The sequence below is a fragment of the Mixophyes fleayi genome, chromosome 1 (genome assembly GCF_038048845.1).
Source record: "Mixophyes fleayi isolate aMixFle1 chromosome 1, aMixFle1.hap1, whole genome shotgun sequence".
Taxonomy (NCBI): domain Eukaryota; kingdom Metazoa; phylum Chordata; class Amphibia; order Anura; family Limnodynastidae; genus Mixophyes; species Mixophyes fleayi.
In genome coordinates, this window is record NC_134402.1 from 461817107 (window position 1) to 461836792 (window position 19686).

General features: G+C 51.7%; 1 protein-coding gene across 1 annotated transcript in view; it reads right to left on the bottom strand.

The window, feature by feature from the left end:
- Positions 1 to 19686, bottom strand: part of NPR2 (natriuretic peptide receptor 2) — a 187403-nt gene that overhangs the window by 19365 nt on the left and 148352 nt on the right. The window contains exons 17-19 of the mRNA XM_075187390.1: positions 18772 to 18895; positions 18534 to 18602; positions 16450 to 16624 (exon numbers count right to left, since the gene is read on the bottom strand). Of these exons, the coding sequence (XP_075043491.1) occupies positions 16450 to 16624; positions 18534 to 18602; positions 18772 to 18895 (368 nt within the window). The remainder of the gene's footprint in view (positions 1 to 16449; positions 16625 to 18533; positions 18603 to 18771; positions 18896 to 19686) is intronic.

The window sequence follows — 19686 nt, forward strand, 5'->3', positions numbered from 1 at the left end:
ATGGGGATGATAGGGGTGTGAGATGGTATGGGGATGATGGGAGTGTGAGATGGTATGGGGGATGATGGGGGTGTGAGATGGTATGGGGGATGATGGGGGTGTGAGATGGTATGGGGGGTGATGGCGTGTGAGATGCTATGGGGATGATAGGGGTGTGAGATGGTATGGGGATGATGGGAGTGTGAGATGGTATGGGGATGATAGGGGTGTGAGATGGTATGGGGATGATGGGAGTGTGAGATGGTATGGGGGTGTGAGATGGTATGGGGATGATGGGAGTGTGAGATGGTATGGGGGATGATGGGGGTGTGAGATGGTATGGGGGGTGATGGGGGTGTGAGATGGTATGGGGGATGATGGGGCTGTGAGATGGTATGGGGGATGATGGGGGTGTGAGATGGTATGGGGGATGATGGGAGTGTGAGATGGTATGGGGGGTGATGGCGTGTGAGATGGTATGGGGGATGATGGGGGTGTGAGATGGTATGGGGGATGATGGGAGTGTGAGATGGTATGGGGGGTGATGGCGTGTGAGATGGTATGGGGGATGATGGGAGTGTGAGATGGTATGGGGATGATGGGGGTGTGAGATGGTATGGGGGATGATGGGGGTGTGAGATGGTATGGGGGATGATGGGGGTGTGAGATGGTATGGGGGATGATGGGAGTGTGAGATGGTATGGGGGGTGATGGCGTGTGAGATGGTATGGGGATGATGGGGGTGTGAGATGGTATGGGGGATGATGGGGGTGTGAGATGGTATGGGGGATGATGGGAGTGTGAGATGGTATGGGGGGTGATGGCGTGTGAGATGGTATGGGGGATGATGGGAGTGTGAGATGGTATGGGGATGATGGGGGTGTGAGATGGTATGGGGGATGATGGGGGTGTGAGATGGTATGGGGGATGATGGGGGTGTGAGATGGTATGGGGGATGATGGGAGTGTGAGATGGTATGGGGGGTGATGGCGTGTGAGATGGTATGGGGATGATGGGGGTGTGAGATGGTATGGGGGATGATGGGGGTGTGAGATGGTATGGGGGATGATGGGAGTGTGAGATGGTATGGGGGGTGATGGCGTGTGAGATGGTATGGGGGATGATGGGAGTGTGAGATGGTATGGGGATGATGGGGGTGTGAGATGGTATGGGGGATGATGGGGGTGTGAGATGGTATGGGGGATGATGGGGGTGTGAGATGGTATGGGGGATGATGGGAGTGTGAGATGGTATGGGGGGTGATGGCGTGTGAGATGGTATGGGGATGATGGGGGTGTGAGATGGTATGGGGGGTGATGGGGGTGTGAGATGGTATGGGGATGATGGGGGTGTGAGATGGTATGGGGGATGATGGGGGTGTGAGATGGTATGGGGGATGATGGGGGTGTGAGATGGTATGGGGATGATGGGGTGTGAGATGGTATGGGGGATGATGGGGCTGTGAGATGGTATGGGGATGATGGCGTGTGAGATGGTATGGGGATTGATGGCGTGTGAGATGGTATGGGGATGATGGGGATGTGAGATGGTATGGGGGATGATGGGGGTGTGAGATGGTATGGGGGGTGATGGCGTGTGAGATGGTATGGGGATGATGGGGGTGTGAGATGGTATGGGGATGATGGGGGTGTGAGATGGTATGGGGATGATAGGGGTGTGAGATGGTATTGGGGATTGATGGCGTGTGAGATGGTATGGGGATGATGGGGGTGTGAGATGGTATGGGGGGTGATGGCGTGTGAGATGGTATGGGGGATGATGGCGTGTGAGATGGTATGGGGGTGATGGCGTGTGAGATGGTATGGGGGGTGATGGGGGTGTGAGATGGTATGGGGATGATGGGGATGTGAGATGGTATGGGGGATGATGGCGTGTGAGATGGTATGGGGGATGATGGGGGTGTGAGATGGTATGGGGGGTGATGGCGTGTGAGATGGTATGGGGGATGATGGCGTGTGAGATGGTATGGGGGTGATGGGGGTGTGAGATGGTATGGGGGGTGATGGCGTGTGAGATGGTATGGGGGATGATGGGGGTGTGAGATGGTATATGTGGTGATGGCGTGTGAGATGGTATGGGGGATGATGGGGGTGTGAGATGGTATGGGGGGTGATGGCGTGTGAGATGGTATGGGGGATGATGGCGTGTGAGATGGTATGGGGGGTGATGGGGGTGTGAGATGGTATGGGGGATGATGGCGTGTGAGATGGTATGGGGATGATGGGGGTGTGAGATGGTATGGGGATGATAGGGGTGTGAGATGGTATTGGGGATTGATGGCGTGTGAGATGGTATGGGGGATGATGGGGGTGTGAGATGGTATGGGGATGATGGGGATGTGAGATGGTATGGGGGATGATGGCGTGTGAGATGGTATGGGGGATGATGGGGGTGTGAGATGGTATGGGGGCTGATGGGGGTGTGAGATGGTATGGGGGATTGATGGCGTGTGAGATGGTATGGGGGTGATGGGGGTGTGAGATGGTATGGGGGATTGATGGCGTGTGAGATGGTATGGGGGATGATGGGGGTGTGAGATGGTATGGGGGATGATGGGGGTGTGAGATGGTATATGTGGTGATGGCGTGTGAGATGGTATGGGGGATGATGGGGGTGTGAGATGGTATGGGGGGTGATGGCGTGTGAGATGGTATGGGGGATGATGGCGTGTGAGATGGTATGGGGGGTGATGGGGGTGTGAGATGGTATGGGGGATGATGGCGTGTGAGATGGTATGGGGGATGATGGGGGTGTGAGATGGTATGGGGGGTGATGGCGTGTGAGATGGTATGGGGGATGATGGGGGTGTGAGATGGTATGGGGGGTGATGGCGTGTGAGATGGTATGGGGGATTGATGGCGTGTGAGATGGTATGGGGGATGATGGGGGTGTGAGATGGTATTGGGGATTGATGGCGTGTGAGATGGTATGGGGGATGATGGGGGTGTGAGATGGTATGGGGATGATGGCGTGTGAGATGGTATGGGGGTGATGGGGGTGTGAGATGGTATGGGGATTGATGGCGTGTGAGATGGTATGGGGGGTGATGGGGGTGTGAGATGGTATGGGGGATGATAGGGGTGTGAGATGGTATGGGGGTGATGGGGGTGTGAGATGGTATGGGGGATGATAGGGGTGTGAGATGGTATGGGGGTGATGGCGTGTGAGATGGTATGGGGAATGATGGGGGTGTGAGATGGTATGGGGGATTGATGGCGTGTGAGATGGTATGGGGGATTGATGGCGTGTGAGATGGTATGGGGGATGATGGGGGTGTGAGATGGTATGGGGATGATGGGGTGTGAGATGGTATGGGGGATGATGGGGGTGTGAGATGGTATGGGGGATGATGGCGTGTGAGATGGTATGGGGGATGATGGGGGTGTGAGATGGTATGGGGATGATGGGGTGTGAGATAGTATGGGGGATGATGGGGGTGTGAGATGGTATGAGGGATGATGGGCGTGTGAGATGGTATGGGGGTGATGGCGTGTGAGATGGTATGGGGGTTGATGGGGTGTGAGATGGTATGGGGATGATGGGGTGTGAGATAGTATGGGGGATGATGGGGTGTGAGATAGTATGGGGGATGATGGGCGTGTGAGATGGTATGGGGTGATGGCGTGTGAGATGGTATGGGGGTTGATGGGGTGTGAGATGGTATGGGGGATGATGGGGGTGTGAGATGGTATGGGGGATTGATGGCGTGTGAGATGGTATGGGGGGTGATGGGGGTGTGAGATGGTATGGGGGATTGATGGCGTGTGAGATGGTATGGGGGGTGATGGGGGTGTGAGATGGTATGGGGGATGATAGGGGTGTGAGATGGTATGGGGGGTGATGGGGGTGTGAGATGGTATGGGGGATGATAGGGGTGTGAGATGGTATGGGGGTGATGGCGTGTGAGATGGTATGGGGAATGATGGGGGTGTGAGATGGTATGGGGGATTGATGGCGTGTGAGATGGTATGGGGGATTGATGGCGTGTGAGATGGTATGGGGGATGATGGGGGTGTGAGATGGTATGGGGATGATGGGGTGTGAGATGGTATGGGGGATGATGGGGGTGTGAGATGGTATGGGGGATGATGGCGTGTGAGATGGTATGGGGGATGATGGGGGTGTGAGATGGTATGGGGATGATGGGGTGTGAGATAGTATGGGGGATGATGGGGGTGTGAGATGGTATGGGGGATGATGGCGTGTGAGATGGTATGGGGGATGATGGGGGTGTGAGATGGTATGGGGGATGATGGGGGTGTGAGATGGTATGGGGGGTGATGGGGTGTGAGATGGTATGGGGAGGATGGGGTGTGAGATGGTATGGGGGATGATGGTGTGTGAGATGGTATGGGGATGATGGGGGTGTGAGATGGTATGGGGGGTGATGGGGTGTGAGATGGTATGGGGATGATGGCGTGTGAGATGGTATGGGGGATTGATGGGGTGTGAGATGGTATTGGGGGTGATGGGGTGTGAGATGGTATTGGGGGTGATGGCGTGTGAGATGGTATGGGGGATGATGGGGGTGTGAGATGGTATGGGGGATGATAGGGGTGTGAGATGGTATGGGGGATGATGGGGGTGTGAGATGGTATGGGGGATGATGGCGTGTGAGATGGTATGGGGATGATGGGGGTGTGAGAAGGTATGGGGATGATGGCGTGTGAGATGTTATGGGGATGATGGCATGTGAGATGGTATGGGGGATGATGGCGTGTGAGATGGTATGGGGGATTGATGGCGTGTGAGATGGTATGGGGGGTGATGGGGGTGTGAGATGGTATTGGGGATTGATGGCGTGTGAGATGGTATGGGGATGATGGCGTGTGAGATGGTATGGGGGATTGATGGCGTGTGAGATGGTATGGGGGTGATGGGGTGTGAGATGGTATTGGGGGTGATGGCGTGTGAGATGGTATGGGGGATGATGGGGGTGTGAGATGGTATGGGGGATGATAGGGGTGTGAGATGGTATGGGGGATGATGGGGGTGTGAGATGGTATGGGGGGTGATGGGAGTGTGAGATGGTATGGGGGATTGATGGCGTGTGAGATGGTATGGGGGTGTGAGATGGTATGGGGGGTGATGGCGTGTGAGATGGTATGGGGGATGATGGGGGTGTGAGATGGTATGGGGATTGATGGCGTGTGAGATGGTATGGGGGATGATGGGGGTGTGAGATGGTATGGGGGTGATGGCGTGTGAGATGGTATGGGGGATGATGGGGGTGTGAGATGGTATGGTGGATGATGGCGTGTGAGATGGTATTGGGGATGATGGGAGTGTGAGATGGTATGGGGGATTGATGGCGTGTGAGATGGTATGGGGGGTGATGGGGGTGTGAGATGGTATTGGGGATTGATGGCGTGTGAGATGGTATGGGGATGATGGCGTGTGAGATGGTATGGGGGATTGATGGCGTGTGAGATGGTATGGGGGTGATGGGGTGTGAGATGGTATTGGGGGTGATGGCGTGTGAGATGGTATGGGGGATGATGGGGGTGTGAGATGGTATGGGGGATGATAGGGGTGTGAGATGGTATGGGGGATGATGGGGGTGTGAGATGGTATGGGGGATGATGGCGTGTGAGATGGTATGGGGGATTGATGGCGTGTGAGATGGTATGGGGATGATGGGGGTGTGAGAAGGTATGGGGATGATGGCATGTGAGATGTTATGGGGATGATGGCATGTGAGATGGTATGGGGGATGATGGCGTGTGAGATGGTATGGGGGATTGATGGCGTGTGAGATGGTATGGGGATGATGGGGTGTGAGATGGTATGGGGGATGATGGGGGTGTGAGATGGTATGGGGGATGATGGCGTGTGAGATGGTATGGGGGATGATGGGGGTGTGAGATGGTATGGGGATGATGGGGTGTGAGATAGTATGGGGGATGATGGGGGTGTGAGATGGTATGGGGGATGATGGCGTGTGAGATGGTATGGGGGATGATGGGGGTGTGAGATGGTATGGGGGATGATGGGGGTGTGAGATGGTATGGGGGGTGATGGGGTGTGAGATGGTATGGGGAGGATGGGGTGTGAGATGGTATGGGGGATGATGGTGTGTGAGATGGTATGGGGATGATGGGGGTGTGAGATGGTATGGGGGGTGATGGGGTGTGAGATGGTATGGGGATGATGGCGTGTGAGATGGTATGGGGGATTGATGGGGTGTGAGATGGTATTGGGGGTGATGGGGTGTGAGATGGTATTGGGGGTGATGGCGTGTGAGATGGTATGGGGGATGATGGGGGTGTGAGATGGTATGGGGGATGATAGGGGTGTGAGATGGTATGGGGGATGATGGGGGTGTGAGATGGTATGGGGGATGATGGCGTGTGAGATGGTATGGGGATGATGGGGGTGTGAGAAGGTATGGGGATGATGGCGTGTGAGATGTTATGGGGATGATGGCATGTGAGATGGTATGGGGGATGATGGCGTGTGAGATGGTATGGGGGATTGATGGCGTGTGAGATGGTATGGGGGGTGATGGGGGTGTGAGATGGTATTGGGGATTGATGGCGTGTGAGATGGTATGGGGATGATGGCGTGTGAGATGGTATGGGGGATTGATGGCGTGTGAGATGGTATGGGGGTGATGGGGTGTGAGATGGTATTGGGGGTGATGGCGTGTGAGATGGTATGGGGGATGATGGGGGTGTGAGATGGTATGGGGGATGATAGGGGTGTGAGATGGTATGGGGGATGATGGGGGTGTGAGATGGTATGGGGGGTGATGGGAGTGTGAGATGGTATGGGGGATTGATGGCGTGTGAGATGGTATGGGGGTGTGAGATGGTATGGGGGGTGATGGCGTGTGAGATGGTATGGGGGATGATGGGGGTGTGAGATGGTATGGGGATTGATGGCGTGTGAGATGGTATGGGGGATGATGGGGGTGTGAAATGGTATGGGGGTGATGGCGTGTGAGATGGTATGGGGGATGATGGGGGTGTGAGATGGTATGGTGGATGATGGCGTGTGAGATGGTATTGGGGATGATGGGAGTGTGAGATGGTATGGGGGATTGATGGCGTGTGAGATGGTATGGGGGGTGATGGGGGTGTGAGATGGTATTGGGGATTGATGGCGTGTGAGATGGTATGGGGATGATGGCGTGTGAGATGGTATGGGGGATTGATGGCGTGTGAGATGGTATGGGGGTGATGGGGTGTGAGATGGTATTGGGGGTGATGGCGTGTGAGATGGTATGGGGGATGATGGGGGTGTGAGATGGTATGGGGGATGATAGGGGTGTGAGATGGTATGGGGGATGATGGGGGTGTGAGATGGTATGGGGGATGATGGCGTGTGAGATGGTATGGGGGATTGATGGCGTGTGAGATGGTATGGGGATGATGGGGGTGTGAGAAGGTATGGGGATGATGGCATGTGAGATGTTATGGGGATGATGGCATGTGAGATGGTATGGGGGATGATGGCGTGTGAGATGGTATGGGGGATTGATGGCGTGTGAGATGGTATGGGGGATGATGGGGTGTGAGATGGTATGGGGGGTGATGGGAGTGTGAGATGGTATTGGGGTTTGATGGTGTGGGAGATGGTATGGGGATTGATGGGGTGTGAGATGGTATGGGGGATGATGGGGGTGTGAGATGGTATTGGGGATTGATGGCGTGTGAGATGGTATGGGGGGTGATTGGAGTGTGAGATGGTATGGGGGATGATGGGGTGTGAGATGGTATGGGGGATGATGGGGGTGTGAGATGGTATTGGGATTGATGGCGTGTGAGATGGTATGGGGGATGATGGGGTGTGAGATGGTATGGGGGATGATGGGGGTGTGAGATGGTATTGGGGATGATAGGGGTGTGAGATGGTATTGGGGATGATAGGGGTGTGAGATGGTATGGGGGATGATGGCGTGTGAGATGGTATGGGGGGTGATGGGGTGTGAGATGGTATGGGGGATGATGGGGTGTGAGATGGTATGGGGGATGATGGGGGTGTGAGATGGTATGGGGGATGATGGGGGTGTGAGATGGTATTGGGGATTGATGGCGTGTGAGATGGTATGGGGGATGATAGGGGTGTGAGATGGTATGGGGGGTGATGGGGTGTGAGATGGTATGGGGGGTGATGGGGTGTGAGATGGTATGGGGGATGATGGGGGTGTGAGATGGTATGGGGGGTGATGGGGTGTGAGATGGTATGGGGGGTGATGGGGTGTGAGATGGTATGGGGGATGATGGGGGTGTGAGATGGTATTGGGGATTGATGGCGTGTGAGATGGTATGGGGGATGATGGGGGTGTGAGATGGTATTGGGGATGATAGGGGTGTGAGATGGTATGGGGGATGATGGGGTGTGAGATGGTATGGGGGATGATGGGGATGTGAGATGGTATGGGGGATGATGGGGGTGTGAGATGGTATGGGGGGTGATGGGAGTGTGAGATGGTATGGGGGATTGATGGCGTGTGAGATGGTATGGGGGTGTGAGATGGTATGGGGGGTGATGGCGTGTGAGATGGTATGGGGGATGATGGGGGTGTGAGATGGTATGGGGATTGATGGCGTGTGAGATGGTATGGGGGATGATGGGGGTGTGAGATGGTATGGGGGTGATGGCGTGTGAGATGGTATGGGGGATGATGGGAGTGTGAGATGGTATGGGGGATTGATGACGTGTGAGATGGTATGGGGGGTGATGGGGGTGTGAGATGGTATGGGGATTGATGGCGTGTGAGATGGTATGGGGGATGATGGGGGTGTGAGATGGTATGGGGGTGATGGCGTGTGAGATGGTATGGGGGATGATGGGGGTGTGAGATGGTATGGTGGATGATGGCGTGTGAGATGGTATTGGGGATGATGGGAGTGTGAGATGGTATGGGGGATTGATGGCGTGTGAGATGGTATGGGGGGTGATGGGGGTGTGAGATGGTATTGGGGATTGATGGCGTGTGAGATGGTATGGGGATGATGGCGTGTGAGATGGTATGGGGGATTGATGGCGTGTGAGATGGTATGGGGGTGATGGGGTGTGAGATGGTATTGGGGGTGATGGCGTGTGAGATGGTATGGGGGATGATGGGGGTGTGAGATGGTATGGGGGATGATAGGGGTGTGAGATGGTATGGGGGATGATGGGGGTGTGAGATGGTATGGGGGGTGATGGGAGTGTGAGATGGTATGGGGGATTGATGGCGTGTGAGATGGTATGGGGGTGTGAGATGGTATGGGGGGTGATGGCGTGTGAGATGGTATGGGGGATGATGGGGGTGTGAGATGGTATGGGGATTGATGGCGTGTGAGATGGTATGGGGGATGATGGGGGTGTGAGATGGTATGGGGGTGATGGCGTGTGAGATGGTATGGGGGATGATGGGAGTGTGAGATGGTATGGTGGATGATGGCGTGTGAGATGGTATTGGGGATGATGGGAGTGTGAGATGGTATGGGGGATTGATGGCGTGTGAGATGGTATGGGGGGTGATGGGGGTGTGAGATGGTATTGGGGATTGATGGCGTGTGAGATGGTATGGGGATGATGGCGTGTGAGATGGTATGGGGGATTGATGGTGTGTGAGATGGTATGGGGGTGATGGGGTGTGAGATGGTATTGGGGGTGATGGCGTGTGAGATGGTATGGGGGATGATGGGGGTGTGAGATGGTATGGGGGATGATAGGGGTGTGAGATGGTATGGGGGATGATGGGGGTGTGAGATGGTATGGGGGATGATGGCGTGTGAGATGGTATGGGGGATTGATGGCGTGTGAGATGGTATGGGGATGATGGGGGTGTGAGAAGGTATGGGGATGATGGCATGTGAGATGTTATGGGGATGATGGCATGTGAGATGGTATGGGGGATGATGGCGTGTGAGATGGTATGGGGGATTGATGGCATGTGAGATGGTATGGGGGATGATGGGGTGTGAGATGGTATGGGGGGTGATGGGAGTGTGAGATGGTATTGGGGTTTGATGGTGTGGGAGATGGTATGGGGATTGATGGGGTGTGAGATGGTATGGGGGATGATGGGGGTGTGAGATGGTATTGGGGATTGATGGCGTGTGAGATGGTATGGGGGATGATGGGGTGTGAGATGGTATGGGGGATGATGGGGGTGTGAGATGGTATTGGGGATGATAGGGGTGTGAGATGGTATTGGGGATGATAGGGGTGTGAGATGGTATGGGGGATGATGGCGTGTGAGATGGTATGGGGGGTGATGGGGTGTGAGATGGTATGGGGGATGATGGGGTGTGAGATGGTATGGGGGATGATGGGGGTGTGAGATGGTATGGGGGATGATGGGGGTGTGAGATGGTATTGGGGATTGATGGCGTGTGAGATGGTATGGGGGATGATGGGGGTGTGAGATGGTATGGGGGTGATGGGGTGTGAGATGGTATGGGGGGTGATGGGGTGTGAGATGGTATGGGGGATGATGGGGGTGTGAGATGGTATGGGGGGTGATGGGGTGTGAGATGGTATGGGGGGTGATGGGGTGTGAGATGGTATGGGGGATGATGGGGGTGTGAGATGGTATGGGGGATGATGGGGGTGTGAGATGGTATTGGGGATTGATGGCGTGTGAGATGGTATGGGGGATGATAGGGGTGTGAGATGGTATGGGGGGTGATGGGGTGTGAGATGGTATGGGGGGTGATGGGGTGTGAGATGGTATGGGGGATGATGGGGGTGTGAGATGGTATGGGGGGTGATGGGGTGTGAGATGGTATGGGGGGTGATGGGGTGTGAGATGGTATGGGGGATGATGGGGGTGTGAGATGGTATTGGGGATTGATGGCGTGTGAGATGGTATGGGGGATGATGGGGGTGTGAGATGGTATTGGGGATGATAGGGGTGTGAGATGGTATGGGGGATGATGGGGTGTGAGATGGTATGGGGGATGATGGGGATGTGAGATGGTATGGGGGATGATGGGGGTGTGAGATGGTATGGGGGGTGATGGGAGTGTGAGATGGTATGGGGGATTGATGGCGTGTGAGATGGTATGGGGGTGTGAGATGGTATGGGGGGTGATGGCGTGTGAGATGGTATGGGGGATGATGGGGGTGTGAGATGGTATGGGGATTGATGGCGTGTGAGATGGTATGGGGGATGATGGGGGTGTGAGATGGTATGGGGGTGATGGCGTGTGAGATGGTATGGGGGATGATGGGGGTGTGAGATGGTATGGTGGATGATGGCGTGTGAGATGGTATTGGGGATGATGGGGTGTGAGATGGTATGGGGGATTGATGGCGTGTGAGATGGTATGGGGGGTGATGGGGGTGTGAGATGGTATTGGGGATTGATGGCGTGTGAGATGGTATGGGGGGTGATGGGGGTGTGAGATGGTATGGGAATGATGGGGGTGTGAGATGGTATGGGGATTGATGGCGTGTGAGATGGTATGGGGGATGATGGGAGTGTGAGATGGTATTGGGGATGATGGCGTGTGAGATGGTATGGGGATGATGGGGGTGTGAGATGGTATGGGGGGTGATGGGGTGTGAGATGGTATGGGGGGTGATGGGGGTGTGAGATGGTATGGGGGGTGATGGCGTGTGAGATGGTATGGGGGATGATGGGGGTGTGAGATGGTATTGGGGATGATGGCGTGTGAGATGGTATTGGGGATGATGGGGGTGTGAGATGGTATGGGGGATGATGGGGGTGTGAGATGGTATGGTGGATGATGGCGTGTGAGATGGTATGGGGATGATGGGGGTGTGAGATGGTATGGGGATGATGGGGTGTGAGATGGTATGGGGGATGATGGGGGTGTGAGATGGTATGGGGATGATGGGGTGTGAGATGGTATGGGGATTGATGGCGTGTGAGATGGTATGGGGGATGATGGGAGTGTGAGATGGTATGGGGATGATGGGGGTGTGAGATGGTATTGGGGATGATGGCGTGTGAGATGGTATTGGGGATGATGGGGGTGTGAGATGGTATGGGGGATGATGGGGTGTGAGATGGTATGGGGGATGATAGGGGTGTGAGATGGTATGGGGGATGATAGGGGTGTGAGATGGTATGGGGGATGATGGTGTGTGAAATGGTATGGGGGATTGATGGCGTGTGAGATGGTATTGGGGATTGATGGCGTGTGAGATGGGGGATGATGGGGGTGTGAGATGGTATGGGGGATGATGGGGGTGTGAGATGGTATGGGGGATGATGGGGGTGTGAGATGGTATGGGGGATTGATGGCGTGTGAGATGGTATGGGGGTGATGGCGTGTGAGATGGTATGGGGGGGATGATGGGGGTGTGAGATGGTATGGGGGGTGATGGCGTGTGAGATGGTATGGGGGATGATGGGGGTGTGAGATGGTATGGGGGATGATGGGGGTGTGAGATGGTATGGGGGATGATGGGGTGTGAGATGGTATGGGGATTGATGGCGTGTGAGATGGTATGGGGGGTGATGGGGGTGTGAGATGGTATGGGGGATAATAGGGGTGTGAGATGGTATGGTGGGTGATGGGGGTGTGAGATGGTATGGGGGATGATGGGGTGTGAGATGGTATGGGGATGATGGGGGTGTAAGATGGTATGGGGATTGATGGCGTGTGAGATGGTATGGGGGTGATGGGGGTGTGAGATGGTATGGGGGATGATAGGGGTGTGAGATGGTATGGGGGGTGATGGGGGTGTGAGATGGTATGGGGATTGATGGCGTGTGAGATGGTATGGGGGTGATGGGGGTGTGAGATGGTATGGGGGATGATAGGGGTGTGAGATGGTATGGGGGTGATGGGGGTGTGAGATGGTATGGGGGGTGATGGCGTGTGAGATGGTATGGGGATGATGGGGGTGTGAGATGGTATGGGGGATGATGGGGGTGTGAGATGGTATGGGGGGTGATGGGGGTGTGAGATGGTATGGGGATGATGGGGGTGTGAGATGGTATGGGGGATGATGGGGTGTGAGATGGTATGGGGGATGATGGGGTGTGAGATGGTATGGGGGATGATGGGGGTGTGAGATGGTATGGGGGATGATGGGGGTGTGAGATGGTATGGGGGATGATGGGGTGTGAGATGGTATGGGGGATGATGGGGTGTGAGATGGTATGGGGGATGATGGGGGTGTGAGATGGTATGGGGGATGATGGGGGTGTGAGATGGTATGGGGATTGATGGCGTGTGAGATGGTATGGGGGGTGATGGGGGTGTGAGATGGTATGGGGGATGATAGGGGTGTGAGATGGTATGGGGGGTGATGGGGGTGTGAGATGGTATGGGGGGTGATGGGGGTGTGAGATGGTATGGGGGGTGATGGCGTGTGAGATGGTATGGGGGATTGATGGCGTGTGAGATGGTATGGGGGATTGATGGCGTGTGAGATGGTATGGGGATGATGGGAGTGTGAGATGGTATGGGGGATGATGGGGGTGTGAGATGGTATGGGGGATGATGGGGGTGTGAGATGGTATGGGGGATGATGGGGGTGTGAGATGGTATGGGGTATTGATTTGATCATAATGATTTTAAGGGTTAACTGTGGAGAGAACGATATGATTGATGGAGGGGGTGATATGATTGATGGAGGGGGTGATATGATTGATGGAGAGGGTGATATGATTGATGGAGGGGACGATATGATTGATGGAGGGGGTGATATGATTGATGGAGGGGACGATATGATTGATGGAGGGGACGATATGATTGATGGAGGGGGTGATATGATTGATGGAGAGAACGATATGATTGATGGAGGGGGTGATATGATTGATGGAGGGGACGATATGATTGATGGAGGGGGTGATATGATTGATGGAGAGAACGATATGATTGATGGAGGGGGTGATATGATTGATGGAGGGGACGATATGATTGATGGAGGGGGTGATATGATTGATGGAGGGGTGATATGATTGATGGAGGGGTGATATGATTGATGGAGGGGGTGATATGGATAGACAGTCATTTTACAGATATGACAGACATGAGTACAATAAATATGATGACTGATACAGTGACATGAATACATTTAAGCATAATAACATCCATAGATTACCATGAGCTAACAATAATAGCATAATTAGCGAAGGATTCAGGATACATGGTGACCAGGTCATACGAGGGACATAATGAGGAGAGGACCCTGCCTGTGAGAACTTACATTCTAGAGGAAGGGGGTAATGAGAGACAGCAGGTGAACGAATGAGGCAGAGGCAGTGGAGGAGGGGGTTTAGAGGATAGGGTAGCCAAGTATGAAAGGGTGAGTTTTGTGTTGGATTGTTTGGAGGGTTAAAGGTTGGGGGAGAATCTGGTAGGATGAGTGAAAGAGTTCCATCGGTGCGGTGCATGCAGCACAGGTGGAGTTTTGGAAACGGCAGTGGGAGGAAGTAATGAGGGGAAAGAGTCGGAGCAGGGTGGACATGCTGTGGTGTATTTCAGTATGATGTCAGTGATATATGGACTTGAAGCATTGGTGACAGCCCGGTAGGGAGAGTGAGCAGTTTAAACTTAATTCTTGAGGCAATGGGGAGCCAGTAAAGAGATTTACAGAGAGGAGTTGTGGAAGATAAATCTAGCTGCAGCATTCAGTATGGCTTGAAGAGGAATAATGTGGGTGTGGGGGAGTCCTACAAGGAGTTGTTTACAGGAGTTAATGCGAGAAATAGTGAGTGAGTGGACCAGAGATTCAAAGATTCAAGTACTTCTTGAACAGGGTATAGAGTGATGTTGACTGTGAGGGAGAAGCGGGAGGGATGGTGACATTAGCAGGGGGAAAGATAAGCTTTGATTTGGACATGTTAAGTTTGAGAAACCGTTGGGTCATCCAGGTCTATATGGAAGTGAGGCAGTTGGACACATGGGATAGAAACAAGGTGGGAGTTTGGAGAGAAAAGGTAGATCTGGGTGTTGTTGGCATAGAGGTAGTGGTGGTGGTGGTGGTGTGAATGAGTTTGCAGAGAGAGGAGGTGTAGATAGAATCCAGTAGAAGGGCCAAAACAGCCTTGGGGAACACTAAAATAAAAGGAACAGGAGGGGCGTTCGAGACACTGAAGGTGTGATGCGAGCTGTAGGAAGTGAACCAGAAGAGGTCAGTACCACAAAGGACTGAAGCATGTCAAGTAGGAGAGAGTGGTCAACAGTGTCCAAAGAGGTGGAGAGGTCAAGGAATATGAGGTTGGAGAAGTTGCCTTTTGACTTGGCTCGGAGTAGGTCACTTTGGCGAGTGTGGGTTTGGTGGAGTGACTGAAGGGGCAATGAGAGAGTGGAAGGAGAGGAAGAGGGTCAGATGGTTGAAGAAAAGTTGTTCAAGAATTTTGGATGCAAAGGGGAGCAGAGAATAAGGCGGCAGATTAAGAAAGATAAGATTAAAATTGGGAGAATGAAGGAGATGTGAGCATGTTTGAAGCTTGTTTGAAGGAGGAGGGGAAGATACCGATGGAGATGGAGAGGTTTAAGAGGTGAGCAAGGTGCAGGCAGTCATTGGGGAAGAGTGGAGGAGCTAGGAGTTAGCATGTTGTTGTAGAAGAGGAAGATAGGAGAATGAGGATAGATTTACTTGGAGGGAAGGACCTGAGGGTGGTAGGGGGTAGATGGCTCTGGCAGGAGGAAATTTTGTGGCGGATAGTGTTAATTTTGACTTTGACTTAAAGCAAGGGCAAAGTCTTGGATGGTGAGGAGTAGAGTGGTGTTGATGTAGGACAGAGAAGTGATTTGATGTGGCAAAGAGGTGGTGGGGGCTGTTGGATAGGATGGAGATGAAGGATTTGAAGTAGGTTGCTTTTGTGAGAGAGAGGGTGGTGTAGTAAAAAGAAAGGATTAATTTAAAATGGATGAAGTCAATATCAGAGTGGGAATTCTTTCATTTATATTCTACTGAATGGGAGAACTTTGGCAGGTGGAGAGTCTATGGGGAGTGCCAGGGTTGGGGTTTGGTATGATGTAGAAAAAAGGAAGTAGCTGGGACTGCAGAATCAAGGGTATTAGAGAGTGTGGTGTTGAAGAGAGAGATGACAGCATTGGAGCAGGACTGAGAAGAAATGGGAAAGTGGAAGGGATCTAAAAAAGATGGGGAGAGGATTGGGTCAATGTAGTCATTGAGTGTGCACAACTCTTGGGGGAGGAGAGGTGGTGGGTAAGGAAAGAGAGAGAAGAGTCTGAGGGAGAGAAGACTGAGAATTTGGAGATGTTGCAAATGGATAGGGGGGACTGAGAGGGGACATCATGTTATATTATGAGAGATTTAATGGGGTTGATTATATGGGAGATTGATGGGAGGCGGGATCATATAGGGAATTCTTGGGGTGATTGGGATGATATAGGGGAGTGATGGAGGACATCAAGGACTGAACATGCCCCTTGACACAGCTCTAGATACCCTGCTTGCTGTATCCACTAGTATGTAAGGATTCCTCATATACAGTACTATACGGATACAATTCAATATACAATACACCCGCATGGATCACTATTAGACCTGTAGTACCTGTGTGAATTCCTATCCGTAGATGGAGCTGTGTGTTTGGTCTATGACGGATCTTGAAAGTTTTAACTGCATCCAGAAGTGCCAGCGACATTCTTGCTATTTCTCGCGCATGTAACTTCCCGTTCCGTACCGGTAATCCTGACACCACCATATAGGCATCACCGATGGTTTCCACCTGCAGAGAGAATCCGGCATGTGAGTGGATGCTTATTGTTAATATCTCAGTATTATATTATGTTAGGACACAGACCACTATGCATGGACACTGGAAATTGTCTATGTGCATGCTGGTGGGCATTTCTGCAGGTTATAGGAAGTAAAATGGTTGAAGACAAACACTCGGGATTGGGACTGATATTAATGAGTTATGGGCAGCACGGTGGCCTAGTGGTTAGCACTTCTGCCTCACAGCACTGGGATTATGAGTTCGATTCCCGACCATGGCCTTATCTGTATGGAGTTAGTATGTTCTCCCCGTGTTTGCATGGGTTTCCTCCGGGTGCTCCGGTTTCCTCCCACACTCCAAAAACATACTAGTAGGTTAATTAGCTGCTATTACAATTGACCCTAGTCTCTCTCTCTCTCTGTCTGTCTGTGTGTGTGTGTGTTAGGAAATTTAGACTGTAAGCTCCAATGGGGCAGGGACTGATGTGAATGAGTTCTCTGTACATTGCTGCTGAATCAGTGGCGCTATATGAATAGCTGATGATGATGATGGGGATTCAATGGTGTAAAGGTGGAGGAGAGACAAGTGGAATTTTGGTAGCTGCCCCCATACCCCGTATATACAGCGCACCCATATGCGATATTTCTTGCATCTCCATACCTTTCTCCATTTGTGAACATAAAAACAAGTAATGTAGGAAGTAGTTGTGAAGGTTGGATATGCTGAAAATCAAATTAAGTGTGCACATAGCTGAACTGGCCAATTGGGACACTGGATTAGAGAGGATTTAGGCTAATCTGCAGCCTGGCCCTGCGGGTCCAAGGCTACAACATAAGGTAGCAGTTATTATCAGTTCTCAGTCTTCTGCTAAATATCTAAATTTGTCCCCTATTGGTTGACTTGTAAATTAGTCACATGGGTATTGACTAAGAGGGCATGGTACGGCCTTTAGTGGTGGGCAGTGCTACTGTATTCCAGGAGCTCGGCATCTGAAAAATTGTTGTACTTTGGTGACTCTTCTGCAAATGCTGTCTAGAGCCTATAGTCCATATCAGTGTCCATACATGGTCCTCATAGTAGCTGGTGTCCTGCCGAAGTCACAGCTAAGCTAACTGAAAAATGTCACTTATACATCTGTCAGACAACCACGAACGACCACCCATCCCAGGAGATTAGACGTCGGAAGCTCAAGTATGACCTTCATATAGCAGGTTCTCCACCTCACCTCAGTGTGAAGATCTGGCTGAATGATTTGATGAAAATACAAATATTGTGCCCAATAAATCTATTGAATGGAACATGAATAGTTCCATCATCTCAATTCATTTTATTTTATACAGTTCAGGAAGAAATGCATAGTGAGCCACCTCTTGTTTTAAAGTAATACAGGCTTAGGAGGAGAAGTGAAGTGACCTACTCTACAGGGCCATCTTTTCCATTGGGCACGATGGGCAGGTGCCCGGGGGCCCCACGGACAAGGGGCCCCATAGGCAGGGGCCCTAATTAATTAGAATAAATAATCCTGAAAAAAAAACCTGCAAAAAAAACCTTCAAGGGTCACTGAGCAAGTACATCTATCTATCTCTATCTCTATTTATATCTATATATCTGTATCTCTATACATCTATATCTATCTATCTATCTATCTATCTATATATATATATATATATATATATGTATGTAGGGGCCATGGTGCACTGCTTTGCCCGGGGGCCCATAATGTTGCTAAGATGGCCCTGCTACTCTCTATCCATCCTATCTGGGCCCCTAAGGTATTTAACGCAGGTAAACAATGCCCTGAGGAGACCAATCTAAATAAGAGTTCACCACGGAGGAGATTAGAGTGGGGTCTGATAAGTAATTTCTTTGTTCTAGTGGAATATAATGGGCCCATTCTAATCCAATCAGAGCATCTTACCTTGTACACATCAAAGTTGTCTATTATAGCATCGAAACACGTGTACAGGTCATTGAGTAATGTGACCACCTGCGGAGACATGAACCTGAGGTCAGCATTCTGCGGAGATGTCACATCGAGAAATCTTTCCAGTTATTAGTACAACTTGGAGACCGTACTGTTAATCATTACGTAACCATACTATATGCCCCAATATATGTATATACCGCAAAGAAGTATGAAAGATGTTGAGTGTTACCTGCATTGGCGTGCTCTCTGCAGACATTGACGTGAACCCCACAATATCACTGAAATAAATAGTGACGCTGTCAAACGCTTCGGCTTGGACAGTCTCCCCTCTCTTCAACTGCTCCGCCACGGAACTACACAGAGAAAATAGCAGGTCAGGGGATTAGGGGGTAACCTTTTATACACCCCATCCTACATATATACAGAGCCCCCATACCCCATATGTACAGAGCCCCCATATCCCCTATATATAAAGCCCCCATACCCCGTATATACAGAGCCCCCATACCCCAAATGTACAGAGCCCCCATACCTCATGTGTACAGAGCCCCCATACCCCATATATACAGAGCCCCCATACCCCGTATGTACAGAGTCCGCATACCCCATATATACAGAGCCCCCATCCCCCGTGTGACTGGATCACTTATAAATCACTTATGGTATAAATTTATTAAAGGAAATAGCGCAGAGTGCTTATTTATATAATTGCAAATGTACTTATTTTTGATATTGTGTGTATTGTGGTAAAGGAAATAGCTTTATTCCTGAGACCAGGGGAAGAAATTAGTTTTTTTTGTTTTAACTTTGCTAGAGGAAATGCATTATTTCTGAGGTATATACCTCATGCAATAAGCCTTTGTTGAGGGAGTTTTTTTTTTTTGTATCTTGGTGTAAGGAAATGACTTGTTTGGGGTTTTGTAACTTTTCTTTGGGAATGTGTATTCTGCAACTGTCTGAAGAAAAGACCCATGTTAATCTCATCTTAATTAGACCTTTTGATGTGTGAATGTCTAGCACCTGAAGGCACAGGAAGGTTTAAGTAGACTTGCTGTAAGATTTCCTGTATCTAAAATAAGATGCAGGAAATAACAGCAAGTTTTAGAATATCACAGATAAGTGTAAATATTGTTAGCATTTTATT